At 61.4% G+C, this 27,311-nt stretch overlaps 1 protein-coding gene across 4 annotated transcripts in view; it reads left to right on the top strand.

Annotated features, from left to right (window-relative positions):
- DOT1L (DOT1 like histone lysine methyltransferase) overlaps window positions 1-27,311 on the top strand; it is a 41,941-nt gene that overhangs the window by 700 nt on the left and 13,930 nt on the right. For 2 of the 4 annotated variants that reach the window (XM_040461845.1, XM_040461846.1), the window contains exons 2-11: window positions 8,381-8,455; window positions 10,519-10,582; window positions 11,891-12,119; window positions 12,844-12,938; window positions 13,296-13,358; window positions 20,208-20,263; window positions 22,334-22,413; window positions 26,116-26,184; window positions 26,821-26,927; window positions 27,205-27,246. In XM_040461845.1, coding sequence (XP_040317779.1) covers window positions 8,381-8,455; window positions 10,519-10,582; window positions 11,891-12,119; window positions 12,844-12,938; window positions 13,296-13,358; window positions 20,208-20,263; window positions 22,334-22,413; window positions 26,116-26,184; window positions 26,821-26,927; window positions 27,205-27,246 — 880 coding nt within the window. Of the gene's footprint in view, window positions 1-8,380; window positions 8,456-10,518; window positions 10,583-11,890; window positions 12,120-12,843; window positions 12,939-13,295; window positions 13,359-20,207; window positions 20,264-22,333; window positions 22,414-26,115; window positions 26,185-26,820; window positions 26,928-27,204; window positions 27,247-27,311 lie in introns of those variants that run through there. The other 2 variants (XM_040461848.1, XM_040461847.1) reach the window with 2 other exon arrangements.

The raw sequence follows: 27,311 nt of genomic DNA on the forward strand, positions 1-27,311 counted from the left end.
GAAAAGGCCCACGAGAAACAGTCCCCCCCCCCCCCCCGTCTCCCTCTCCTCCCTCTTGGATTGGGTGCTGACTCAGCTTTCCTGCGGCTGATTTTCCCCTCGGTACCTGGGACGGCCTTTTGCTGGCCTGTCCTGCGTGCGAGTGGAGAAAAGCCCCCGGGCCCTCCTGGGCCAGTAGGTTGGCGACCTAGACAGGACCCGGGGGAGGCTGCCAGCCGTTCTGTTTCTCGTGGGCCTTTTCTCCCGTGCTGGCCTGGGGTCTGGAAGGACGTCCCGAATGCTGTCGTGCCTGGACCGCTTCTTGTCTACGTGTTCTGCGGTCAGAAACCCCGTTCTCCTCTGAGCTCCTGCGGCAGGGCTGTTGTTGTTTGTGCGTGGCTTTGACCTCTCTCGCTGTGTTGTCCCTCAAAGGCCGCAAGCATACAGCCACCCCCCAGGCCACAGCCGTGAAGTCTGCATGAACTTGCCGAGGCTGCCGGCAGGACGGGGCTGGTGAGAAAGCCAGGACGTGAGGTCCGGCTGTGACGGGAGTGCTTTCCCTGCCGCCTGGCGGGGCCACCGAACCCCCGGCGCTCCGGCTGCCTGAGCCCGTTTGGTTTGTTCCTGAGGCCAAGCCGAGCCTCCTTGCAAGAGTGTTTGCAGTTTTAAGTGAAATAATCTGTGTAGATCTTGCAGGGTGGGCCTGAAACCAGTCAATCGTGTTAACTGGTTGGCTTGGTTTGATTTATGTTATTAAAAAAATTTTTTTTAATGTTTATTTGTTTTTGAGACAGAGAGAGACAGAGCATGAGCAGAGGAGGGGCAGAAAGAGAGGGAGACACAGAATCGGAAGCAGGCTCCAGGCTCCGAGCTGTCAGCACAGAGCCCGACATGGGGCTCGAACTCACAGACTGTGAGACATGACCTGAGCCGAAGTCGGACGCTCAACCGACGGAGCCCCCCAGGCGCCCCTGATTTATGTTATTTTTTAAAAAGTCTGCTGGTTAAGAAGTGGGAGTGTGGTGGTTAACACAGCAGCTCTGAGTCAGGTGGGCTGGAAGCCGTTTCTCGTGTGTAGGGCTGGTCACTTGTCCCTGGTGCTGGGGCTCAGCATCGGCTCTGCGGCCTTGGAGCCAGCCCTCTGTCTGCGGTCCCCTGTGGCCTCGTCCCCTCCCGAGGCCGTTGTGCGGGAGCCTCACGTCGGGCTCCCAAAACGGCTTCACCTTCTTCCTGGCTGTCCCTGCAGACCCGTTCTGTCCGTTGGCAAGATGCTCAGTTACTCCAGTGTTCTTTCTCTTACTCTCCTTTGCGCGGTGGGGAATTTGCAGGAGATACGGAGGTAGACAGAGGGTATACTGAACCCAGGTTCCCGTCACCCAGCCTGACAGCGACCAGCTCGTCGCCGCCTAAGTGTCATCTGTGCCTGCACACACTTCTAGTCCTTCCCGCAGTTGTATGTTTTAAAAGTGCAGTTGCCGGGCGCCTGGGGGGCTCAGCTGGTCGAGGTTCCCGCTTCCGCTGAGGTCACGATCTCGTGGTTCTTGAGTTCGAGCTCCATGTCGGGCTCACCGCTGTGAGCATGGAGCCCGCTTCTGATCCTCTGTTCCCCTGTCTCTCTGCCCCTCCCCCACTCGTATTCGCTCAAAAGTAAACGTTTAAAGAAAGATTATGAGAATTACGAACATTTGGAATACAGTGAGCGTACAAGAGCCACACACAGGTAAGGTACACGTTCTGACGGGCGTGGACGTGTCCACGCGTGCGCAAGGCAGCCTCGGGAGCGGGCATCTCTGTTGCCTGTGCGGGCTCCCTCGTGTCCTCTGACCTGCGTCCCCCCACCGCTGTCCCCAGGCGGCCCGAGCCGCGTTCTGCCTCTGCAGGTTACTTTGCGTGTTCTAGAACTTTACGTACGTGGACTTGGTCAGTGGTGCTGTTGTTTTCTCCTGACTCCTTTCAGCACCCGATTTTCGGGTGGTCGTGTTTCCTCTTTGTTTCTGAGGAGTTTTCCCTCGGAGGATAGACTGCCGTTTGTTGACGACTGTTCGGGTCCCGTTGGACTCTGGTGACTATGAACAAAGCCATTGTGAACATCCACATGGGGGTCTCGTGTGGCCATGTCTTTGGTTCTTTGGGCAAATACCCGGGAGCGGGGTTACTGGATTTTATGACAGCTTTCTCGAAGAGGAACTGCCAAGGTGTTTTCCAAAGGGATCCGCCTGCTTTGCACCACACCCCCAGTTCAGGAACCTCTGTGTAGCCCCCCCCCCCCCCCCCGTGCACCAGCATGTGGTGTTGCGGTGGGTTGGTTTTGCGGTTTCTGATTTGAGCTGTGTAGTGGTATTTTAGTGTGTGTGTGTGTGTGTGTGTGTGTGTGTGTGTGTTTCAGTGTTTGTTTGTTTAGAGAGAGCTCAAGCAGGGGAGGGGCAGAGAGAGAGAGGGACAGAGAGAATCCCAAGCAGGCTCCACACTGTCAGCACAGGGCCTGACGCGGGGCTTGAACCCACGTACCGTGAGATCATGACCTGAGCTGAAACCAAGAGTTGGATGCTTAACCAACTGAACCACTCAGGTGCCCCTCATTGTGGTTTCAATTTGCATTTTCCTAATCACTAATAATGTTCATCGCCTTTTGCCTGTTTTTAAGAACTGATTTCTTTCTCACTATTGAATTTTGAGTATTCTTTTTAAAAAACATATTTTTTTTAACATTTATTCACCTTGAGATAGAGACAGAGTGTGAGGGGCGGGGGGGCAGAGAGAGAGGGAGACAGAGAATCCGAAGTAGGCTCCAGGCTCTGAGCAGTCAGCACAGAGCCCGACGCAGGGCTCGAACTCAGGACTGTGAGATCATGACCTGAGCTTAAGTTGGACACTTAACCGACTGAGCCACCCAGGCTCCCCAATAGCTTAATTTTCAATAAAAGTTCGACTTGTTCACATTTTTCTTTCATAAGTTGTGTTTTTTGCCTCTTAAGAAATATTTGCCTAAATATTTGCTCTTGAGCTCACAAGGGCTTTCTTGTGTGTTTTCTAGAAGTTTTACAGTTTAGGTTTTCTTTTTAAATCTTTTCATCCATCTTGAGGGAATTTTTACATGTGGTGCAGTGTATGAGTTGAAAGTTTATTATTTTGCATGTGGATGTCCACTGGTTCCAGCACCGTTGTTAATCACACTGTCCTTTCTCTATGAAATACCCTTGTCGCCTTTGCAAAAGTCAGTCGACAGTGTAGGAGTTGGTTTATTTATAGACTTGGTTCTGTTTCACTGACCCCCATGTGTGTCCTTTGGCCAAAGAAGACCTTGGTTACTTAGCTGTATAGTAAGTGTTGGAAGTGGGTAGAATAATTTCTCTTTGTCTTTTTTTAAAACGTTGTTTTGGTTATTCTATCTCCTTTGCGTTTCCATGTACATTTTATCTTAAAGTTTATTTTCATTTATTTGAGAGAGTAAGTGGGAGAGGGGTTAGAGAGAGAGGGAGAGACAGAATCCCAAGCAGAATCAGCACGGAGCCCGACCTGGGGCTCGAACTCACGAACCGTGAGATCATGACCTGAGCCAAAGTCAAGAGTTGGACACGTAACCTACTGAGCCACCCAGGTGCCCCACATTTCCATATAAATTTTAGAATCAGCTTGTTGGTTTTTGCATAGTTTTGTTAGGAATTGCATTGAATCGATAGGTCGTTTGGAAAGATTTGCTGTTGCATTTTCCAGTATTGGGTCTTTCAATCCATGAACATGGTATATCTTTCTACTTACTTAGGTCTTTCCGTGTTTCTCTAGCAGTCCTCTGTTATTTTAGTGTGGGGTCGTGGACACCTTTTGTTAGATTTGTTCTCAGGCAGTTAAGCTTTGGGCACCACTGTAAATGGGATTCTGTGTTAAATTTTATTTTCCAGTTACCTGCTGCTCATAAGGAAGAACACACTTGATTTTCATACATTAACCGTGATCTTTTGCTAAATTTATTGATTCTGGTACTTGATTGGTAGATTTATTAGGATTTGCTGTAAGAAATAATTATATCATCTCTGAGTAGGGACAGTTTTACTTCTTCCTTTCAGTCTTCACGATTTTATTTCTTTTCCTTGGTCTTGTTGAGGTGACTAGGCCCTTCAGCCTTTTCTCACGGAGATGACGTAAGCTGTAGGTTTTTCACAGATGCCCTGTATGAATTTGAGGAAATTCCTTACTGTTCCTAATGTTGTTTTTACCAGGTGCGCCCACAGCATTGTAGTTATGTTGAAAGAAACAGTCTGTCACTTTTAGGAGGCATGCTGACGTATTTGTGAGGGACACACTGGTAACCTTTGTGGCCTGCTTCTGAATAATGTGGAACGGGTGTGGAAAACGGTTGTGACAAAAAGCGTCCATTCCTGGCAAGAGCCTCAGTGCCGCGAGAGGCACACGGCCTCTAATTCTGCCTTACTGTGGAGTGACGTTAGGCTTGACCACCCGGTCGAGGTGGCGTCCACCAGGCTTCTCTGGGGTGTAGTTACCGTTTCCCCTTTTTAATTAATACATACCTCGGGCGAGGTCCTGGGGAGCTATGCGGAGATCGTGGTTCCACTTGGACTTCCGCACCACAGGTGGACCTCACCTGCCGCCACTGCTTACTGCTGTGTTCTAGGCCTCATCCTCTCCTCGGCTGTTGATCAGAACTCCGTTTTCATGTTTCATCCCATGAGCCGTGATGCACTCCTGCTGTTACAACCTCGTTTCACATTGTTCCTGTGCTGGCCACCGAGGGCTCTCCGGTTCGTCCCGTGTCCCTTTGGCATGCCCCCTGTCTTCCTGAGCACATCCTTGTTTTCTAGAACCACAGATGCTCTGGAGTCACCTGAAATCTCCCATGTTCCAAACCTTCGAATCAGCAGCATCTCTGAGGAGCTCTGGTTTCTTTCTCTTTTTTATTTTAATTATTTAAAAAAAAATTTTTTTTTTAACGTTTATTTATTTTTGAGACAGGGAGAGACAGAGCACGAACGGGGGAGGGTCAGAGAGAGAGGGAGACACAGAATCTGAAACAGGCTCCAGGCTCTGAGCAGTCAGCCCAGAGCCCGACGCGGGGCTCGAACTCACGGACCGCGAGATCATGACCCGAGCCGAAGTCGGACACTTAAACGACTGAGCCACCCAGGCGCCCCTATTTTTTTTAATGTTTATTCATTTTTGAGAGACAGAGCATGAACAGGGAAGGGGCAGAGAGGACACAGAATCCAAAGCAGGCTCCAGGCTCTGAGCCATCAGCACAGAGCCCAGTGAGGGGCTTGAACTCACGAACCGCGAGATCATGACCTGAGCCGAAGTCAGACGCTCAACCGACTGAGCCACCCAGGCGCCCCTCCCTGGTTTCTTTTATGAGAGAATAGTTTGTGCTGCTTTTTTTCTTTTTTTAAAAAATTTTTTTAATGTTTATTTTTTGAGAGAGAGATAGAGTGTGAGCAGGGGAAGGGCAGAGAGAGAGGGAGACACAGAATCCGAAGCAGGCTCCAGGCTCCGAGCTGTCGGCACGGAGCCTGACGCGGGGCTCGAACCCACAGGCCGTGAGATCATGACCTGAGCCAGTTGGACGCTTAACCGAATGAGCCACCCAGGTGCCTCTTCTTATGTTTATTTTTGAGAGAGAGAGAGAGACAGAGAGACAGACAGAGCTCGAGCAGGGGAGGGGCAGAGAGAGGGAGACACAGAATTTGAAGAAGGCTCCAGGCTCTGAGCTGTCGGGAGGCCGATGCCAGGCCTGAAACCCCAAACCATGAGATCATGAGCAGAGCCAGAGTTGGATGCCTAACTGACTGAGCCACCCAGACGCCCCAGTGCTGTTTTTTGAGATTGAGTTGTTTGCGTTGTCCTTGCTGAGTTGTGAGAATTCTTGACATATTCTGGCTGTGAATGCCTCGTGAGATACTTCATTACACATAGCGTAGCTGCTTGTGGTTTTAATGGCATCTTGACTAGTGGAAGTTTTCAGTGTATCAAAATTTTTTTTAGGTTTATTTATTTATTTTGAGAGAGAGAGAGAGAGAGAGAGAGAGAGGGAGAGAGTGCACGCAAGCAGGGTAGGAGCAGGGAGAGAGAGGGAGGGAGAGAGAATCCCAAGCAGGCTCCATGCTGTCAGCGCAGAGCCTGACGCGGGGCTTGAACCCGTGATCCGTGAGATCATGACCTGAGCTGAAGTCAAGAGTTGGACACTTAACTGACTGAGCCCCCCTAGGCGCCCTGTGTGTCTATTTTACAACCGGGTCGTCTGCTTCTCCAGAAGTTGCTGGGCTTGCACTGGGCACTACTCTGGAGTTGGCGGTTCCGTTTTGGGGGAAGGGCCACTTTAACAATGTGGAGTCTTCTGTGAGCAGAGCTCCCCTTTTTTCGTCTTTACATTTGCTCAGCAGTGTCTTACAGTTTTCAGTGTAGAGGTCTTACAAATCTTTCATTAAAGTTATTCCGGGCGGGGGGGGGGGGGGGGCGTCTGGGTGGCTCAGTCGGTTAAGCGGCTGACTCTTGATTTCAGCTCAGGTCATGATCTCAGGGTTGTGAGTTCGAGCCCCACATCGGGCTCTGTGCTGGCAGGTTGGAGCCTCCGTGGGATTCTCTCTCTCCCTGTCTCTCTACCCCTCCTGAGCACACACTCTCCCTCTCTGCCCCTCCCCTGCTCACGAGTTCACTCTCTTTCTCTCTCAAAATAAATAAGTAAACATTAAAAAACAATTATCCCTAGGTATTTAGCTTTTACTGCTGTTTTAAACGGCATTAGAAAAATCCATTTCAAAATTCTTTGCTGCTGACGTATGCAAATAGACTTCATTTTTGCCCATTGACCCCATGTGTTCTGACCTTGCTCAATCCACCTGAGTTCTAGAAGTTTCTATGTAAATTCCTTAGGTCAGTCTGTGTGTTAAATTGTGTGCCTGTGAATAGAGATGTTTTGTTGTTGCGTTTCTAGTCTTTGTGCTGTATTTTTTCCTGCCCTGTGGTGCTGGCCGAGCCTGGACTGAGTACTGGAGGGAAGGGTCTTTCACCTGTCCCTGCCCTTCGGGGGTCCTCAGTGTCGCGCCGCTCGTCTGGTGGCCGCTGCAGGGCGCACACCTTCCTGTACCCTTGGGTCTCCTGACATCAACCACGTGTGCTGCCGAACGGACTGCCACCACGGAGAGGTTGCTCCCTGGGTCTGAGAGAGCACGGGGTAGTTGATGCTTGGAGGCGGGCGTGCCCCGCTGGCCCCGGGACTGTGAGCCTGAGGGGGTCTTGTGGGGAGGGACAGAGTGGGGAGAGAGAGAGAATGGATCCCTGCCAAGCAGGCTCTGTGCTGACTGTGGAGCCCGATTCGGGGCTGGAGCCCACGACCCTGGGATGGTGACCTGAGCTGAAATCAGGAGTCAGGTGCCCAGCTGACTGACACGGCTTGCTAACCTGTCAGCTAATATTCGTAGAGGATGTTTGTGTCTGCGTTCATGAGGGAAATTGGCCCGACGATTTCCTTTTTCTACGCGGAGTTTGCTTTACGAGGCTTTGTGTCCCTCTGGTTTGCGCACCGGGGTAAGGCCAGCCTCATTGGTGTCACTCGTTCCTACACGTGTCAGGTCTTGGTTATTTGTGTGTTTCAAGGAATTTGTTCATTTCATCTAAGTTTGAAATCATAGCGTCCGTGTTTTATATGGTCTACAGCCGTGACGTCTCCCTTGACTTTCTGTCCGCGTTGCATCACGATTCAACAAGGGTCGTGTCTTGGGTTCGTTGGTGTATTTTTGTGCCCCTTTTAGTCTGTAGGCTCCCCCTGTTTGTTGAAGAAACCCCCTTGTCTTGCGATCAGTTAACTCGCGAGATAATAGTTGCCTTTAGGGGCCTCTGGGTGGCTCGGTCTGACTCTGGATGTCCACTCAGATCGTGATCTCATGGTTCATGAGGTCGAGCCCTGCTCTGTCGGCGTGGAGCCTGCTTGGGATTCTCTCTGTCCCTCTCTCTCTCTCTCTGTTCCTGCCCCTACCCCGCTCATTCTCTCTCAAAATAAGTAAACAAACTTAAGAGAAAAATAGTTGCCTTTAACCCTCAGTCCACCCGCTGCTTTTCAAGCTCTGACCTGATCAGGCACGCTTCCAGGCTCCATCGCGAGCGAGCCCACGAGCCCAGTTACCACGTTTCCGCCCCCCCCCCCCCCCCCCGCCCCGCCGTAGGCGACACCGACTGAAGCCACGGAAGCGTGTGTGTCACAACTTCGTCCTAAACTTTACGCGATTTGTTCTGAAGTGATGCCTCCCTTTCCTCTTGTGCATTTTGAGTTCGGTAATGAGGATTTGTTCTCGTTTTTGTCTTCAGTATTCGGGAGCAAACCGTGTTTAAGACCGTTGAGAGTGGAAAACAGGTGATCGTAACAGTCTTCACTGCTGTCTCTACACTTGTGTTTCAGGTGGGTCTGCGAAGAGATCCCGGACCTCAAGCTCGCTATGGAGAACTACGTTTTAATCGACTACGACACCAAAAGGTGAGCCGAGCTCTGCCGAGTGGTCTCTGGTCTGAGACTCCCTGTCTGGGTTGGCTGGCGCCTCCGTGAGGTTTTGTTGGGGGAAACGTGGATCAGACACCGGAGGACGCGATTGGGAGGGGCGCGCTGCGGGCGCTGCCCCTGCCGTGTGCGGGGCCAGCCCCGGCTGGCGGGCGCTGCCTTCTCTGCGGCCACCGCCAGCGGCGCCTCGGCACGGGCCTCCCCGGTCTCGGTCTCGGTCTCGGTCTCGGTCTCGGGCGCCGGGCCGGCTCCAGGCAGGGTCTCTGGGGTTCACCCTCCGGCAGCTTCTGCCAGTTTCCCCGCTGGCACATCCGGATGGGGAGAGTCCTGTGGGTGGGGAAGGGCGGGGCCGGCTCTGGAATGCCTGCCTGGAGTTATTTGTTTCTCTTCTTCCCCACTCCTGCCGGTTTAGCTCTGGGCAGGCTTGAAAGCGGCCTGCAGTCTGTCCGGAGGACTGGGTCACCTGCGGGCATGATAGCTGGGCCCAGAGGAGCCTCGAAGCCCCTCGCGGGGCCCGGCACCCCACTGTCGTTGACCTGGCCTCGCTCTTCCAGCCTGAGCCAGCCCTGGCCCCGTACCCTGTTCCCTGATCAGCTCAGCACTTGAGAAGCAAGGAAGGGGCTGTGCTCACCCTCCGTTGTCCCGAGCGCTCAGGCCCTGGGCTCTGGTGACCTGTGCCTCTGGCAGCAGGGGCCCGGCCGAGGACTGGGGTACGCCCCTCCCGATCCCAGGGCGAGGGTGCGGACGGGCGCTGACCCTTGGACAGGCATTTGGCCAGCGAAGCACACCGTCAGAAAAGGGTTGATTGCTCTGTGCCCGGCCAGGGTTTTTAAGGATTGTTTTCCTTCAAGGTGGTTTTCCCTTCCGTGTCCAGGTGGCTTAGGAGAGATTGCAAGTGGACACTAGGGGGCCGGTCTGGGGTGCGGCCGAGGATGAGGGGCAGGCGGTCGGTGAAGACGCAGGGAGGCCTGGGGCAGGAAGCTCGGGGTGCACACGGTGCGGCCATCGCTTCCCGTGCCCTGGGTGTGGAGGCTCCTCTCCCAGGCTCCTGGTGTCCTGCTCAGGGCGGGAAGCCTCCTTGCTCTGTGTGCGTTTGTGGGTGTTGTAGGAAGAGCTGGTGACTCCCCCTCCGGTTTGGGGCAGACACTTGGAGCACGTCCCCTCCGCACCGCTGACACCAAGCGGGTCTCGTCCTCCGTGGGGCGTCCCGGGCCCTGTCACAGGCTGAGCAGCGTCCCTGGCCCCACCCTGTCGATGCCGGAAGTGCCCCCGGAGCATCCGCAGATGTCACGCAGTGTCCCCTGGAGGCAGAGTCAGCCCTTGGTGGGGGGTGGGGGCGGCTCCTGGGTTGGAGGATTTCACTGAAAGTCATACTTGAAGTAAAAATGGTGGGGTTTGGGAGAGTCTAGTCTCACCGACAGACTCCCAGCCCGGTTGTCCTTAGGTATCTAACATGTGCTACCTATGTCTTGGAAAGCGCTGGAAACTTTCTGCAGAGGCCGGTGTTGGGCGGTGCCCAGGAGAATCGGGGGGCCCTTGCTGCCGCCGGGTGGTCCCCAAACCCATCAAGTTAGGGCTGAGGCAGGGGCTGTTTCCGGCCGGGGAAGGAAGACCGTGTGGGGCTGGTGCACAGCCCTGCGGGGCAGTGGGTCCTGCTGGCAGGTCAGATGGGACTGCTGTCCGGCCCCGGGGGCAGTGACGGCCGGCCCGGGTCCTGCCCACAGCGCGACGTGAAGTCTGTGCAGGGCTCCTCACCTAACACCTCCTGGGCGCGCCGTTGACCTTGGGTTTGACCCGGGAGCCTCGGCTTCCGCAGGCCGCCCCAAGCACGCGGCACGTGGCCCAAGACTGTCTCAGCCCCAGACTGTTGGCTCGGCCTCGTCGCCCACGCGCGGTTCTCCTGGGGGCCCGAGTCCTCCGCCTGCCCACCGGGGGGCGGGCTGGCTCTGCCTGGCCTTGGGCTGTCCCTCCCGAGAGGCCGGCTGGGCCCCCACGCTCGTTCCGAGCTCCTCCGTGACCGGAGCCTTTCCCTTGCCTTCCAGCTTCGAGAGCATGCAGAGGCTCTGTGATAAGTACAACCGCGCCATCGACAGCATCCACCAGCTGGTAGGTGGCCTCTGCCCTCCCCCCACGCTCGGCTCCTTGCCTGGGGCCTGTGCTGGGCTGCCAGACCCGGCTGCCCTCACGCTCCCCGGGTGGTTTTAACCACACGCCTCCCAGAGCCTGCAGGCCACCTGGAGTGTGGGCTTCCTTGAGAGGCGTCTGCAGGGAGCGCACGAATGTGGTTTGGGTCTGGGGAGCTGCTGTCGGTGGTGGGGTGCGTCCTCGGGCCCCGTGTGCCCAGCGGTCATCCCCAGGCTCGCGCGCACGCGTACCTTCCCGCTGGTGCCCCGTCTCCGCGGACTGTGACAGGCGGACACGCTGAGGAGCTTCCCGGGGCTTCTCCTGCCCCTCGGCCAGCAGTGTTGTGAGCATCTCCCCGCCGTCCTGGGACATTCTGACTGGGGAGAGGCCTGAGGCTCTGTCCTCGCTTTCCTGACCCACCATGCTGGGGCCTTAGGAGGCCTCGCCTGGCAAAGAACAGAGACAGCCGGGCCAGGCCAGGCTGCGGAAGCAGTTCCAAAGAGCACGTCACTCCTGTTTCCAGGGACGTTCTGCTGTCCAGACAGTGTGGGCTCTTGGTCTGGGTGGGGGCTCTCCGGCAGGAGCCTTGCTGTGGGGGGGGCTGTGGTGGGGTGACAGGCCCTGTGGCACCGGGGCCTGGGACAGGGCAGTCATCCCCGTTAGTAGCAGTGATGGGGGAGGGGGGTGCTGAGTCAGTCGGGTATGGTCGGGCCTCGGGCCTCCTGTGCAAAGGGACTGGGGCTCAGAGGTTCTTCTGGGGTCAGCTGTGTGGCACTCCCACCCCACTGCCTCAGTTTTGTCCTGGGCAGGAGGCGGGGCCTGAGGTTTGGGCCGGGCCGTGCGGTCTCCAGTCCCCCGCACAGTGGTGGCCTGGCTCCAGGCCGCCCTGTGGCTCTAGGTGGGAAGGTCCTCGGGGATGCTCTGTGCCCCAGTCCTGGCTGCAGGTGGCTGTAGGGCAGCTGCTGTGCGTCGGAAGGGGGTGGGCTGTGAGGGGTCGGAGGACCCACGGCCCCTTCGGGCCCAGCTCCTGTCCCTGAGGCAGAGGTCCCGGCCATGGGGCCCTAAGAAGGGGCCCACAAGGCGCTAGCCTTTTTGTGGCTCCCGGCCCACTTCTCTGCCCAGCCAGGCTCCCGGGTAAGGGCAGAGAGCTCTGAGGCCAGGGCTGCGGGGCCTGCACAGCTAGCGGCCTCTGCCGTCTCCTGAGGGGTGTGGCGCCCGGGACGGCACATACGTGTGAGCCTTTAGCCGGCTCGGGCGGTCACTTGTGACGTGCTCCCTTTGACGCCCTAGTGGAAGGGGACCACTCAGCCCATGAAACTGAACACCCGGCCGTCCAACGGGCTCCTGCGGCACATCCTGCAGCAGGTGTATAACCACTCGGTGACGGACCCCGAGAAGCTCAACAACTACGAGCCCTTCTCCCCGGAGGTGTACGGGGAGACCTCCTTCGACCTGGTCGCGCAGATGATCGACGAGATCAAGATGACCGAGGACGACCTGTTTGTGGACCTGGGCAGCGGTGAGTGCGGGCGGCCCGTGCGGGCAGCACGCCGCCTCCCTGGCCCCCGGAGGCAGAGCGGGTGGCTCGGTCACCACCCCCTGCTGCCCGCAGCCCCTCGCGGCAAGCCCCTGTGGCCTCTTGAGACCTGGACGGCTGGGCCTGCGTGCGTGCGGCCCATTTGTCAGGACGCACGGTCCGGAGAGCCTGTCTCTGGTGCGCGGGGCCTGCTCCCTGCAGCCCTGCGTCAGAGCCGGCCCCCGCCACGCTGTGGCGCCGACGGGGGTGGGCTCGGGTGGCCGGAGCCTTCGGGGTGCTCCCGCGTCTCGTGGAGCCGTGTCTCGCGGATCACTTAGGTCTCAGGAGAACAGCGTCCTGACGCGGGGGCCGTGCGGTGGCCTGTGTGTGTGAGGCAGTGTGAGCGAGACGGCCGTCCCGTCCGCGGGTGGGGGCTCAGCTCAGGGTCTGTGTCCCTAGAATGTCCTCAGGGACCTGGGAGAGCCTGTGGCCTCTGCCTGTTGACCCCCATGGGCAGCACCAGGGGTAGGTCGCGCCTCTGACCCAGGGGCCGCGTCTGTGACAGCACCTCTCCCTTCCCCCCTGTCTCCCTCCCTCTCCCCCCTCCCTCCCTCTTCCTCTCTCTCTCTTCCTCTCTTTCTTTCCCTCTCTTTCTCTTCCTCCCTCCTTCTCTCTCCCCCTCCCCCTCCCCCTCTCTGTCTCTCTCTCTCTGTGTTTGTCTCTGAAGGAGTGGGCCAGGTCGTGCTCCAGGTGGCCGCGGCCACCAACTGCAAACATCACTACGGCGTGGAGAAAGCTGACATCCCAGCCAAGTACGCGGAGGTGAGTGACCCTGGAGTATGGTGCAGGGTCTGGCTCCTGTTGGCCATGACCTGCGGGGCACAGAGAGAGGACAGAACAAGGCGGGTCTCCGTGTGCTCCCCACAGGGCGGCCCGTGCCCTCCAGAGGCGGCTGCCCGGGGAGGGGCCGGTGGGGTTGGGGCAGCGCCTCTGTCTCCGGAAACCCCTTTAGAGTGTGTGGTCCGGACCCGTGGACCCTGCAGGCCCCGGGCTGTCCTGGGGCTGCTTGTCAAAGGGGTCGTGTTGAGGCCTGGTCCACGGGCGGCCCCCTGCTTGCCTCGTGGGGGTAGGAAGGGGCCACGGGGAGCCGCTGACGGCTGTGTGGTCGTTCCCTTGCAGACCATGGACCGAGAGTTCAGGAAGTGGATGAAATGGTATGGAAAAAAGCATGCAGAATACACAGTGAGTGCCATCGCTCCATGCCCCTGCGGCTACCGATCCAGCTCCATTTCCGCGCCTCTTCCTCCCCCTTGACCCGCCGTTCTTCTCCCCTCCCGGGACGGGACGCCCTCCCTGCCTGGCCCGGCCCTGCGTGGGGCGCGCGAGTCGTCACCGGAGTGCCGCCTCCCTCTCCGGTCTCTTCCACCCTCTCTCTGGGCTGCCCGGGGGCTGCGGCCCCTGCGCCTGCCGTCCGAGAACGGCGACGGTTCCCCTCTCCCCCGGCCGCTGAGCGGAGTTCATCGTGCGTGTGTCTCCAGGCCCCTGCGGGCTCTCGGGGAGCCCTCCTTGGTGTTCCGCACGTGTCTGTGCGAGCAGCGGTGCCAGGCGGGGCCGTGGGGTGTGGGTGGGACGGCCTCTTCTCTCACCTGCTGGCCCGCTCCGGGGCACCTTCTCCTTGCCTTCGTGGCAGTACGTGACCCCGCCCGTGAGTCCCTCCTGGCGAGGCTCGGCTTTGGGGCCGCACGCGCCCCCGGCTCTCCCGGCTGCCGCCCCTCGGCCTCCGTTGCTCGGCCCCGCCTGTCGATGCCCAGGCTCCTTGGCCAGGGTTCGAGGCCCCTGGCCTCCGTCTGCCTCCGCCCGGGCACCTGCATCACACCTTGAAATGTGTGTCTGGGCCCGTGACCCCGTCCCTCACTCTCTCTCTTGCCGTGGACACACCGCTGCCCTGTAGTCTCCCCGTACTGGGCTGCCGCGGGGACGGCACAGACGGAGTGTGTCCAAGCCGCATCTTTGACTCTTCCTCTCATCCCAGGTCATCGCCTGCACGTACCCAGAGGTTGAGGCCCCGATCGCTGAGGTCCACTTGGCCCTGCGGCGGGGGCCCCGTTGCCCCTCCGTTCCGTGTTCACTTCTTTCCCTCTCCGTGGTCACCGGCCCCAAGCGGGCCGTCGTGGGGCGTGGGCTTTGAGCCGCTTGTGTTAGGGAATGAGGATTGGTCACGAGATGACAGGCTGGGGCGTGGGGGGGGGGGGGGGGGGGGGGGGGGGAGGCTCCCTCTCCCTTAGCACCGCCTGACAGCTGCTGCTTTCACCCTCGTGCCTCTGCTGCAGCGTGGGAAAGGCACTCCCCAAACCAAGGTCACCCACCCCTGCCCCTCGGTATTTTCCGGGCGTTCTGGGGAGTTCCGTGTTCTGTGCTTGACGTGTAGAGCTGTGAGGTGTGAGGTCGGCTCCCGGATCCCTTCCGGGCACGCAGGCCCCGTCCTTGCAGTCTGCCCTCGCCCCGGTGCTCTGCCCGTGAGGCGTGTCGCATGCCAGTTGAGTGTTTCTGGCCGTCTGTCCTGTCCCGCTGTCCGTCTCCCTCACCAGCCCGTGCCGGCCACGTTCCCGTGGCTCTGGAGTGCGTCTGCGCTCCCGCAGCGCCCGGCCGTCCTCTGACGTGATGCTTGTCTTTGCCTTGTCCGGATAAACCCGAGAGTCCGTCTGGGGTCGCCCATCACAGAGCACGCTGGCTCGGGGCCGGGGGGAGCGTGTGCATCTGCCCGTTGGGTCGGGAGGAAGCAACATCTTGCTGGTGTTTCCTGCCCTCACACGGGGACTCTCCGTCCGTCTGTTGACTTCTTCGTTGAGGTCGTTCACCAGGGTCTTGTACTGAGCCTCGTGTAGGCGTCCTACACGTTCCGTTAAGGTTATGCCCGAGTCTGTCTGTCTGGGTGCTCACGTGAAGGTCTTTTTAGCCTCCGGTTCCACTTGTTCGTTGCGCGTTGATAGGAAGGCAGCTGACCTTTGTGTGTGGTTTGTTCGGGGGCAGCAATACCCTTACTCCGTGACTGTTGCCGTAACGGCTGGTCAGTTCCAGGTTTGTTTGTTGGTTTGTTCTCTGGATTCTTTTGATCCTGTCATCTGTGAACACAGGCGGTTTTACGCCTTCCTTCTCGATCTGCGTCCCGTACGTCTGTCTTGCTGTGCACGCCAGCGTGGTGGCAGACGTGTGCAGGACGCTGTCACGAAGAGAGAGCGGCCCCCTTGCCCTGGTCCTGAGGGCATCGGGAGAGCTTCGGGTTCCTCACCATGGAGACGGCGTGCGTTTGCAGGTGTCCCGTGGGTGCCCTTTATCAAGCTGACGTGGTTCTCGTCTGCCTTATTTTGTCGAGAGGCTTCATCATGGAGGCCCTCTGTGCGTCTGGCGTGAGCCTGTGCTCTTTCTTTGGCCCGTTGATGTGGTAAGCGGAGCCAGCCCTCCCGCCAGGGTGGATCCCACTCGGTCGTGGCGTGCGGTCATTTCCACACGCTGTGTCGGATTTCCGGGGCGTTCCCGTGTCCTTGAGAGATGTCGACCCATTTTCCTTCCTGTGGAACATCTTTGGTTCTGGTGTCAGGGTGCGGCCGGCCTCGTGGTGGGGAGGTGCCCTTCTCCTTTTGGGCCAGGACGTGCCCATCCTGTCTGTCTCCTGGTGGGATTTCTTGCGGAGTTTTCTCCCCTCCGTGAAAGGCGAGCAGTCCAGCCTTCCTCCTGTGCCCCTGTGTCTGAGGTCCCCTGGTGTTTGCTGTCCGGGCTGAGTGCGCAGTGGGTCCAGTGGGTTTGTTTCCAGGGAACTTCTTCCCGCACGGTCCCCGTATCTGCTCTTAACACTGGCTGTATTCCCAAATGGCTCATCGTTTTCCTAAAGCTGTGACTTCCTAAACTGTTTTATTTCATTTTTGTTTCTTAAAATTTTAGCTTAGAACGCGAACAGGGGAGAGGGCCAGAGGGAGAGAGCATCTTAAGGAGGCTCCGCGCTCAGCCTGACACGGGGCTCCGTCCCACGACCCTGGGATCGTGACCTGAGCCAAAACCAAGAGTCGGACGCTCATTGACCGACCTACCAGGTGCCCTGGGTTTTCAAGTTTTCAAACGCTTCCTGTTTCTGGTGACGGGGTCAGGCAGCTGCAGCCCACAGCGTAAAGGTTCCGAGATTTCCCAGAAACGGCTGGTGTTGATCGGCGCACAGCCTCCGGCACTTTGTCCAGAGCCTGGTTTTAGCCTCTGGCGTGTTCCTCACGGCTGGAGTAAGAGATAGGGGTGAGGCTGGGGGCGCTGCGCGCCCCGGGCGGGCCTCTGCTCCCCCCACCTCCCCTCTTCCCTTCCTCCCGTCCCCATCCAGAGTCGGTGGTGCGTCAGAGCCTTGTGGCGCAGTGGTTGGCACGCAGGAGGGGCTCTCTCGTTCCTCCCGCACTCGTCGGCCCTGTCGGGGCCCCAGCGAAGGGGCTGGGAATGGAATTTGGCTGGAGGGACACTGGGGCACGGCCTCGGAGTGGTGTGTGGACGAGCAGCTGGCCGTGCCCCTGGCGTTCTGTTGCCGGCTCCACGCGGCCCAGCTCCAGCAGGGTGTGGTGGATTTGTGCCGACCGTGAGCGCCCAGATCTGGCGGGAACTTGTGTCCTGGGTCTGGCGAGGCCGGCCTGCCAGCTTTCTGTGGCTTTGACCGGGCGTCCTGGTTGGCGGACGGAGCCCCGCTCCCGTTACTTACGGACTGAAGAGGAAACAAAGCCAACGGGAGTCTAAAAATAGCCCAGTGTGCTTCTCCGGGCCAAGGCTCCCTGGGCGGCCGCCTCGGTCCCCCTCCCGCCACCACAGAGGCGCCGCCCAGCCAGGGCTCACCCTGCCAGCCTCGGCACCCCCACCCCCACCCCCCCCGGGCCCCCCCCCCCCCCCCCCCCCCCCCCCCCCGGCAGGGCCGCTTCCCCCCCCCCCCCACCCTTCTGCTTGGCTGCCGTCCGCGCGTCTGTCTGACCTCAGGGCACCCCCTCCGTCCCTTCTGCCTGGGAGGTGCTCTGTCCAGCCCCCGGGGCCCCCATCACACAGTTCACGGTGAGACCCGCCTGCTGTGGGCACCTGGCGGTGGGCCTGGCGCACAGCAGGTGTCGTGCGTTGAGAGTCCGGTACCTGGGGTGCCTGTGGCCTCGTGGAAGTGCCACGTGGGGAAGGTGCCAGAGTCTTTATGGACCGGCCTGTGCCCTCGTGGGCAGGTGTGCCTCTCTAGGAAGTGTGTGGGGGCCTCCCTCTGGGCGCCGGCCGCCCCTCTGGGCCTGTCCGCGTCAGGACGGCCCAGTGCTGCCGGCGGGCAATGCCGTGTGGCCCTCGGGGTGGCTGGGCGCCGTGGTGCCTGCAGCTTCCTCCTTGGCCGGGTCAGCCGGAGCCCCGCGCTGGGCTCACCTCCCCTCTGGTCTTGGTCTGGGTCGAGCTGCTGGCGACCCGGTGCTGCTGAGGGAAAGGATCTGCCGTCCTGCCGAGCTGCGCTGTGTCCGTCTGTGGGTTGGGCTGCTCCTGGGCAGGTGGGCTGCAGGTTAGCGAACATAGAGTGATGGAGCATGCAGGGCCACCTGACCCTGGGTGGGGGCAAGCTGGGTCTCTCCGTTCCTGGAAGCAGGCTCTTGTCCCCTCACCGGAGACGTGTTCCTCCAGGGGGAGCCAGCGGCCTGGGTGGGGTGGGGCCGCGGGGGCCACCGGCGGATCAGTGGTTTCTGGGAAGGGCGGGGAAAGGTGGTCATGGGGACTGAAACCCTCTGCACCTGTGCGTGCCGGGGCCCTCTCACGCGTCTCCGCGTTTCTCTGTAGAAGGAGGTCTCGGGGTCCCCTGGGCAGGGGCGCACGGGAAGGCCACGCACGTCCTTCTGAGCTCTGTTAACTCCGGAGCGCTGGGCCCAGCGGCACGGCCGGCTCAGCTGGTCACTGTGCCCGTCACTGCCCTTGGATGATCGCAGCCTGCCTGTGCCCGGAGGAGGCCTGCAGGGGCTGGGTGGGCAGAGCCTGGACACCGGCTGTTTCCCTTGCTTGGAATGGGAGGCCGAAGCTCCACAGTGCTGCTGTGGACGGTGAGCTAGCCTCCGAGGTCAGGGACCTGGCCACGGCAAGAGACACCTGCGGCACCCCTGTCCGTTCCCAGAACCCCACCCTACGGGCAGGGATGTGCCAGGAGGGCCCTCGAGGGTGGGGGTGTTACGGGAGGACCCCCAGGGCTCAGTAGACGGTGGTCCCCAAGCCCCAAGGCTGTGGTTTATACAGAGAGGATAGGAAGCAAGATGACCTCCGGGCAGAGGCGTGTGGGGCAGGGGTGGGGACACCAGGCCAAGCTTCCAGAATCCTCTCCCACCGTGTCCCTCAGGATGTGCTTAATTCCCCCAAACCGACACGTGAGCTGTGGTCTCCAGGGGGCGTAGAGACCCAGCGCCCAGGTTCTCACCGGGGGTCGGTCAGCAGGCCCCTCTGCCGGGCTCGGGCGGAGACCCCAGACCCCAGGAGGGGAGCAGGTCCTCGGCGCAAACCTCGTGTCTGCACAGACAGCTCCGGGACGCGAGCCCCCCGCCCGCGAGGGTGGTGGGAGCCCCGGAGTCCGGGTCCAGACTCCCCTGAGGGCCGGCCTCGCGAGCCGGCCTCGGGGGAGGGAGGCGTCAGGCCCGTGTGGGCTCTGTCTTGCACAGGACAGTAAGCACTTTGGACTTGAGCCACTCCTGAGGCCCTCAGGGCTCTTCTTGGGAGTGCAGATCCTGAAAGTTCCACAGGTGGGAGGGGGTTCAGAGACAGGACGACTGGGGTGTGGGCAGCCCCCCCCCCAAGGTGCCAGAGCGCGTGAGGGTGGCCGCCCCTTCTCCCCGTCCCCCACGCCATGCGCTGTCAACAGCACATCCACCGCATGCTGCCCTAGGCGGTCTCCTCGCGTGTGCACCGGAAGACGGGCCTGGCTCGGGCCCTGGCTCACGGCCTCATGCCCTGGGGCAGCAGCACGCAGGACCTTCTCTGCTCGGGTGTCTCTTCCGTCCCTTTGTGAGAGCCTGCAGGGCCGGTGCCCCGTTGGGCTGCTGTCTTCACGAGAAGGGTGGGGGTTCCGGGTCACCTCACCGCATGTGTGGGGGTGCAGGTGAGGGCGGTCACCCCCGACCCTCGGCTTCCAGGAGCCCCGTCCTGTCCGTGGACGGGCCTGTTCCGGACATTTCACCCATGCGGATTCAGACCCCACGGGGCCTCTCGTGTCTGGTTCCCTCCCTGAGCGTCGCGTGTTCGGGGTCCGTCCGCGGGGCGGCGGGGGCGGGCGCCTGGCTCCTGCTGGCGTCCGGGGGACCTTCCTGTGTGTGGGGGACACGCTGGTGGACATTTTGGGTGGTTTCCACGGTTTGGCTCTTCTGAATCACTCACGCTGCCGAGGTCACGCGTGCACGGGATCTTGTGTAGATGTGTGTTTTCCGTTGTCCGGCGGGCACCGAGGAGCCGTGATGACTGTCTTTTCAAAGAGTGATACAGTTAGGCTCCTTGGCTTGTGGAACGCCACGGCTGTGGCCGCGTGGGTTGTCACGAACCGGGTGCTCCCGGGCGGACTTGGGCCCGGAGTCGCCATGTCTGTCTGCCGCGCAGGGAGAGCTGGAGGGAAGGTGCCTCGGGGCCCTTGCAGGCGGACAAGCCGGCGCAAGCCTGGGGTCAGATGGACGCCCCGGGGGGTGTTTGTGTGTTGCAGAGAGCAAGCCGTGCGGACGCTGTCACCTGGCCGCTGTCGCCTGGCGGAGACCTGTGCCCCGGGGCGCTTCCTGAGTGCCTCGCCAGCGGGTGGGAACAGAAGCGGCCGTGCCTCGCGGTCCCGCGGCGTGTCCTCTGGTGTAGCTGGAGCCTCCGGCCCACCGTCTTGTTGTCCCGTGTGTGCCCCGTCCCTGCTCCGGGCCGCTGTGCGGTGACCGACCGTGGGTGGTCCCGTGGCCCCAGGCGCCGCCGTCCCCTCCCCCGTCTCACGTCCCCCCCACTTTAGCGACCGCGCCCATCTCATCCTCTCTCCGAGGGCCGGGCGGGCGGGGCGCGACGTCCAGGGAGGCCCCCCCAGCCTCCCTCCTCTTCTCTTCCTTCCAGCTGGAAAGAGGCGACTTCCTCTCGGAGGAGTGGAGAGAGCGGATCGCCAACACAAGGTAGGGTCCGGCCCCGGGCAGGTGCCCCGGGGGAGGGTGGGTCCGTGGCCATGGGGCACGAGCTGTCTTTCTCTCCCGGCCGGCCCCTCGCCTACAGCAGAGGGGGGCGGGTGGGGGTGGGGAGGTGGCCGGGCCCCCGGCTCCCACTGCCCCTCCCCCCCCCCCCCGGCCAGCCACGGGGCTGGCTGTCCGCACCCCTGACCCCTGAGGGCGGCCGGCTGGGACGCTGCGGCGTTGCCCACGGGCCTGCCCTGGGCCCGACACGGGTCTGCGGCCCCTTCTCTGGCCTCCAGCGTGTGGGTCTCCCCGGACACAAGTCAGCCTTGCCCGCAGCAGCCACTGTCTGGGGGACCTGGCAGTGTGGCCTCTCTCTGCCTTTCCTGCAGGCTTACCGCCTGCCGCCCTGTGTTCCCCAGCGTCTGAGCCTGGGGGCAGGTAGAAGGCAGGGGTGGGGTGGGGGGGGCGGCTCTTTGCAGAGTGTGTCCCTTTGTGGCGCTCCTGTGACAGGTCCCCCATCTGTGCTGGGTCCGCCCTGGTCTCCCTGCCAGCCCGGTCTTCCTTCTTTTCCTGAGCCCCTTGTGCTGACCCCATGAGCGTCCCCATCGGTAGGGATGTGAGGGCTCTCCAGTGGAGAGGAAGCCCCATCCTCACCGAGAGCTGGCTAGCAGCATCCAGGCCCAGGGGTCCGGTCTCTGGTTGCGCTGGCGATGTGAGAGCTCATGGCGAGCACACCGCCCCCCTGGGCCTCGCCGCCCCTGGTCCTGTGGGAGAGCAGGACGGGCCTTGGGCCCGGAGAGCATCACCTGACGTGCCCCAGGCGCTCTGCTTCTGGGCCCCCTCCCCAGCAGCCCCCTTATCGTTAGGGCGTCCGCCCCTGCTTTGCCTGGCCTCAGTGAGCTTCTGGTGGCTTCCGAGACATGAGAGGGTGGCTGCCTTCAGAGCACCCTTCTTCGGTCAGGGCTTATCGCACCCAGCTCTCTCGTCGGGGCTCGGTCTCTCAGCCTCCAGGGACGCCTGTGCCCCGGCCTAAAGTCCCACCCGCCCTCCTTCCATGCGGCGCTGTGGGGGGAGCACACTGGGCGCTTCTGCGTCTCTAATGCCTGTTGGGTGCGCTGTCTGTTCTCACCCTGCTCAGGCTCCCCAGGACCATTCTGTTACTGGGTGCAGTGACGGTTTCCAGGATTTTTTTTTTTTTTTTTTAATATTTATTTTTCGGGAGAGTGTAAGCAGGGGAGGGGCAGAGAGAGGGGGACAGAGCTGTCAGCACGGAGCCCGACGCGGGGCTCATGAACTGTGAGATCATGACCTGAGCCAAAGTCAGACGCTAAACCGACTGAGCCACCCAGGCGCCCCAGGTTTCCAGGCTTTTTAATTTTAAACCATCAAGACTTAAATGGAGCAGCGAGGGGACGGCCATCGGCCCTCTCTCTGTCTTCCGTCACGTTCCGGTGAGGAGGTAAACTCCCTGTCCGCAGTTCTGACGGCTGTGCCCCGTTCTCGCTGTGGCGTAGTTTTTACCTGGAGGCCCTTAGGTGGGGAGACAGGAGCCACACGACCGCGCACAGAGCCGGGTTACTCGTGGGCTCAGATGAGCCAGCGGCGTGCTGCTCGCAGAGCGCGGCCGTCAGAGTTCCTCTCGTGGGCGAGAGCCGGGCCTGGGCGGGCGTGGGGCGGCGTGTCCGGGCCAGGCACGAGGGAGAACGGAGAAGGGACGAGCCACACCCTCCCTGGGGACGACTTCGCTTCTGGTCCCACGGGTCCTCTCCTGCTGCCTCGGTGTCCTCACGTCTCTGTCCCCAGGGGACATCTCTGCGGTCCTGTTTCGGCCCCAGGGGCCTCCTCCCGGCGAGCAGGTGTCCCCCTTTCCTCCAGGGAAGCGGGCAGCCTGGTTGTCGAGCCAGCAGCAAGCCGGGCTCAGCGTCCTGGCCCGCGGGCCCCGGTCGCACCCCCTTTCCCCCCTCCCCGGGCTGGGGCGCTGGCGGAGGAGGCCGTGGCATGGTATGCCCCGGAGTGCTGTGCGCGTGCGCGGATGGAGCCTTCGTTGTACTCAACTGGAATATTATTTTGCAGTGTTATATTTGTGAATAACTTTGCCTTTGGTCCTGAGGTGGATCACCAGCTGAAGGAGCGGTTTGCGAACATGAAGGAAGGTAACGCGCTCCCCGTAACCCTGCCCTGCGTCACCCTGCGCCCGGTCTGTCTGTGGATCTGGCACCGGTTGTGGGGCTTGGAGCCCTTGCCCGTGTCCGTCAGCCTCGGGAGTGGGCTTCCGCTGATGGGACCCGGGTGGGCGGCCAGACTGACGAGCGGGCCCCAGGCCGTGCGGTTACGTTCCCGTTTCGCGTAGACACCGAGTGACTTCTCTGTACAAGGATGTCCCCGCTTCTGCTGCAGGATCGCTCGGTCCGTGCCTGAAACTCAGATTTGACTGGCGTCCCCATTTTATCTGCTGGCCCTAACCTGGGGGTGGTGAGGGCACCGGGGCCGTCCAGACCGGCCCCTTTGCTCTTCCTGGGTTTTCCCTGTGTCTGGGCCCATCGCCGCCCGGCCGCCTCCGCCTTCTGTTCCCGGGGTGGGCAGGAGGGACGGCCCCTTTGCTGTGTGTGAGGCTCTGACTCGCGGCCACAGCTGCTCGGCACGGCTGGGGGGGGGGGGGCAGTGGAGGAGCCTGGGAGCCCGCACTCGTGTTCTCAAGCCAGACGTGCGCCTAGGGTCGTGTTTCCCTCGTGCCCGTGAAGGCTTCTCGGTTTGCAGCTGTGTTGGTGCTTTGGTGACGTGTGAGGCCCTCCACTGTGTCCGGCCTGAGCCGCCTGGGGAAGAGTATGTGTTTTCTAAATCTCGGCAAGCTGAGAGTCAAGGCCGCGTGCCGAGGTGGAGCCTCTTGGCAGCCTCATGGCCGCTTCACGGCCTGGCACAGCCAGCCGCTCCCTCTGGGGGAGCACCTGGGAACGGGCGTCCTGAGTGGCGGCCCAAGGTGCCTGTGCCATGGGGCCGCGCGCCCCGCCCCACCCCCCCCCCCCCCCCCCGCACACCCTCTGTGGCTGCGGGAGGAGGGAAGGAGGGTCGGGTCGGCTCTTGGCTTCTGGCCCCGGGAGTGGGGTCAGGGCCCGCTCAGGCCGCAGGTGGCCCAGGTTAGGTGTCTCCTCTCCCTTCGCCGTGCCAGGGGTTTCCTGGTGTGCTTGGAATGTCAGACGGACGAGAACATCCCGTGTAGAATCTTCTCAATAGGTGGGAGTCAGCTAGTTTGTTTGGATACCAACTCGGCCTTTGTAAGTGCCGGTGGGCCACACAGCATGTTGTGCTCGGACTCGGCGCGTGGGAGAGAGAACCCGGCGAGCTCCCGGAGGGAGGTAGGAACGCCAGCACGCTTGTGGGCTACAGGTTGCCCTGGGCACCCCGTGGGCCACGGCGGGTCCTCCTGTCTGTCTCCGTGGACGGGGGCCGTGCCGCCTGGCCGTTTGCTCTCCTCGGTGTGCAGCCTCCTGCCTGTTTCTCAACCGTCCTCACTGACCCAAGAGTCGAGGTCGTACCTGTTTCTCCCCGTGGAGAAAGTCCAGTCAGTTGGGCCGAGCCCTGTGACGCGCTGAGCCCCGCGTCCTTGGCCGTCGTGCACGGTGTTTCAGGAGAGAGGAGCCCACCGCTCGTGGGTCCGGTCTGCAGCCAAGTGCTCAGACCCTAGCTCGGGACTCCCCTCCCCACAAGCGCCCAGGGTGCACGGCGGCCGGGCTCCGGGTGGGGGCCAGGGGCTGCAGCTGTCCTCGTTAGAGCTCTGACCTCAGGCGCTCGTCCTTCTCCGGGTCCTCTGGGCATGAGCACGACTGGCCTGCGGGCGCCCGGTGGGGTGTGCCCTGGTGGGGGAAGTGGGCCGTGAGCTGTGGCTGTACCGTGAGGTTGTGTATGCTGTCCTCACGCTGTTGGCCCCCCGGGGCCTGGACGGGAAGCCCCAGGAAGTGCCCTCATTCTTAGCCGGTCACTGCAGTTCCTAAAGCTACAAGAACTTTCTAGGCTCCTAGATGGCCTGCATGTGACCTCAGTGCTCCCAGCCAGGGAGTGGCACCTTCCCTGCCTCTCCCACCTGGGTCCTGTCCCTAGCTGTAAGAAGGCCCCGGGTGCCCTCTTCACCCCTGTTGTTAGAGAGGAACGGGATTGGGTCCCCTGTGTCTCGTGATAGAAGGTTTTGAGCTCGTGAGAGGGTCGCTCTGCGTAGACACAGGCGGTTGCCGGCTGTCTTCAGCACCGACGGCCACGGGTCGTGCACACGTGTGTCTGTCTCTTGGTCATTTTGGAGGAGGGAGCGGTGGCTGTCCCAGGGTAGGGACCGAGCCATGCACCTGCCCCGGGACGGACCGGGGAGCCCCTCCGCCTGCTGCCCGCCCGAGAGCTTGCCTTCCCGCCGCCCTGCCCTGGCCAGGGGCCTCGCGGGCTTTGGCTCCAACACATCTCCTCCCTGCTCGTCGGGGATGCCTGCCGGGCACTCGGGCTCGCCGTCCCGCGTGGCGTTGCTCTCTGGGTCTCTGCATCGTGCTTTCCCGTGGGAGGGCTGCCTGCCTAGCCCTGCGGTCCCAGCTGCCGGCCGTGACCTCCTCCCGGGCCCTCGCGGCACCGGCTGTTGCCGAGTAGGCAGCGCGGGGTGCCGGGCTCCTAGCGGGAGCGCCCGTGGACCCGGCGTTTATCCCGCTTGGCACCACGCTCTCAGAGGCGCCCTGGGTTCCCAGCGTCCCACGGGGCTCTGTTCAGTCCCTGGCTGCGAGACCTCTGATGCGACCCCGCGCGCTCTGTGAGCTCTGGCTCATGCCCTGGCACGACACGTCCGCCCCCTGACTTCGCCCCTGGCCCGGCGCTGGGCCCGTCACCCCCTGCTCCCAGGGGGCCGGTTCTCAGGACCGGGTGGGGCAGTGGGTGCTCCCGGCGCCGGGGGTCATGGCGGGCTGGCGTGTTTGTGCCCGTGTGCGTCCGTGTCTGTGTGCGTGTGTCGAACTGCACTCAAAGGGAGTTTTCCGATTGATTGATTCGTTGATAGAGAGGAGGGAGGGTGCACAAGCAGGGGAGGGGCAGAGAGAGAATCCCCAGCAGGCTCTGTGCTGTCAGCGCGGAGCTTGACGAGGGGCTCAGTCCCACGAACCGTGAGATCATAACCTTAGCCAAAAATCAAGAGTCGGAGCTCAGCCCACCGGCCACCCAGGTGCCCCGGGACTTTTCCAATTTGAACGTGACCTTATTGTTTTCCTCGACTTCTCCGACTGGCTCTTTTTTCCCTCATACGGAGAAGCGTGGCTTCTGGGAGCGCGTGTGTTTGTTCGCGGTGTTTGTCACGCACGCGCTGCGGACTCCCTCCTGAGCCCGCGGATTCCTCTGTGAGTCCTCTCTCCTTAGAACTCCGCACACTGGGGATGATGCGGCCCGTGTGGCTGCCCCGCCGACGCGGCCCGGTGCTGCTTTTGGGGCCCTAGGGCTTTGCCTTGGCTGTCGATTGCGGGACGCGCCCCACAAGCACGCAGACCGTGGCGGGGGGGGGGGGAGCGTGCCAAGTCACCGTCCTCACTCCCGCCTGGTCTGTCCTCACAGATGGGTGAGCCCCCAGCTGGGACCTTTGGGTCCGAGGTCAGCACCGTGGGGCCTCGGACCGTTGTCACAGGAGAGCAGCTGGCGGGACAGAGTTAAGCTGGGAGGCGGCACCTGGTCCTGCTCTTCCTCGTAGGAGGCGGACGGGACTCCGTCCTGCTGCTGTGCACGCGGTCGCTGTCCCCGCTCCTCCTGCGGCTTCCCCTTACTCCCCTGACGTCTGTCTCCCTCTCATTTGTGTGCGTGCAGGTGCTTCCCCACGAACGGCAGTAACTAGGTTTGTGTTTCAGGCGGCAGAATTGTGTCCTCGAAGCCCTTTGCGCCTCTGAACTTCAGAATAAACAGCAGAAACTTGAGCGGTAAGAAGTTCTTGGTTGCTGAAGTATTAAGATCTGTGACTTCCGGCATCTGGCTGTGTCAGCATAGGGTCTGTCCCCCGGCACTGCTCACGTCGGGGCAGACCGCCCCCTGGGGGGCATTCCTCCCCTGCCCGGCCCCCGCCCCCACCCCATGCCAGGACTGCCCTGGTTGTGATGACCACAGACGTCCCCAGACCTGCCCTGTGTCCCCTGGGGGCAGAGTGGCCCCAGGTGGGTGTCGAAGGCGGGACAGGTCAGGAGAACTCAGGGAGGGGTCTGTCACAGGGGTGGCTGTCCTGCATAGCATGGGCTGCACCTCAGGCCCCTGGGCCAAGCCACATGGGCCCCGGGGCTCATGACCTCTTGTGTGCCGCTGGGGGCTCCTGTAGCCACGTTGCTTTTCAGTCGCCCTCTAAGTGGTCTCCAACCCCACGGGGGCTTGTCGCCATTCTCCTTGGACAAGCCCCTCGGGGGAGTGGGACTGATGCGAGCACCTCACCTGGCCTCCCACCTGTCTCTTGTGAGGAGGGAGGGAGTCCCCACAAAACCGCGCAGAGCCTCCCCCCACCCACACACACACACCCTGCTCACCCCTCGGGCGCAGGAGGGGCCCTGACCGCAGCCCTTTGTGCGCAGACATCGGCACCATCATGCGCGTCGTGGAGCTCTCGCCCCTGAAGGGCTCTGTGTCCTGGACGGGGAAGCCGGTCTCCTACTACCTGCACACCATCGACCGCACCATAGTGAGTGCCCCACACGTGCGGGGTGGGGGGGCCCGGCGCTCTCCACGGCCCCAGCCCTTGTGTGGGGCGGGCCTTGTCCCGGGTGGCTCGTGACAGGGTCGGGCCCCACACGCTGGGAGCCCGGATCGGGTCGGCCCCCACAGACGTCCGCCTGGGGGGACTCTGTGCCACCCTCCCGAGAGCGCCCGCTGGCTGTGCCTCCGGGACGTCGCTTTCGTCCTGAAAGGGTCGGGGCTGACTTCTAATAAGGGTTTTCCTTTCCTTTTTGTATTTTTAGCTTGAAAACTATTTTTCTAGTCTGAAAAACCCAAAACTCAGGGTAAGTCTGTGTTCTTCCCTCGCCTGAACGGCGTGTGTGCGCTGCCTGTTGGGGTGTGCGGGTTG

This window comes from Herpailurus yagouaroundi, unplaced genomic scaffold, assembly GCF_014898765.1.
Source record: "Herpailurus yagouaroundi ecotype Mexico unplaced genomic scaffold, PumYag 295, whole genome shotgun sequence".
Classification (NCBI taxonomy): Eukaryota; Metazoa; Chordata; class Mammalia; order Carnivora; family Felidae; genus Herpailurus; species Herpailurus yagouaroundi.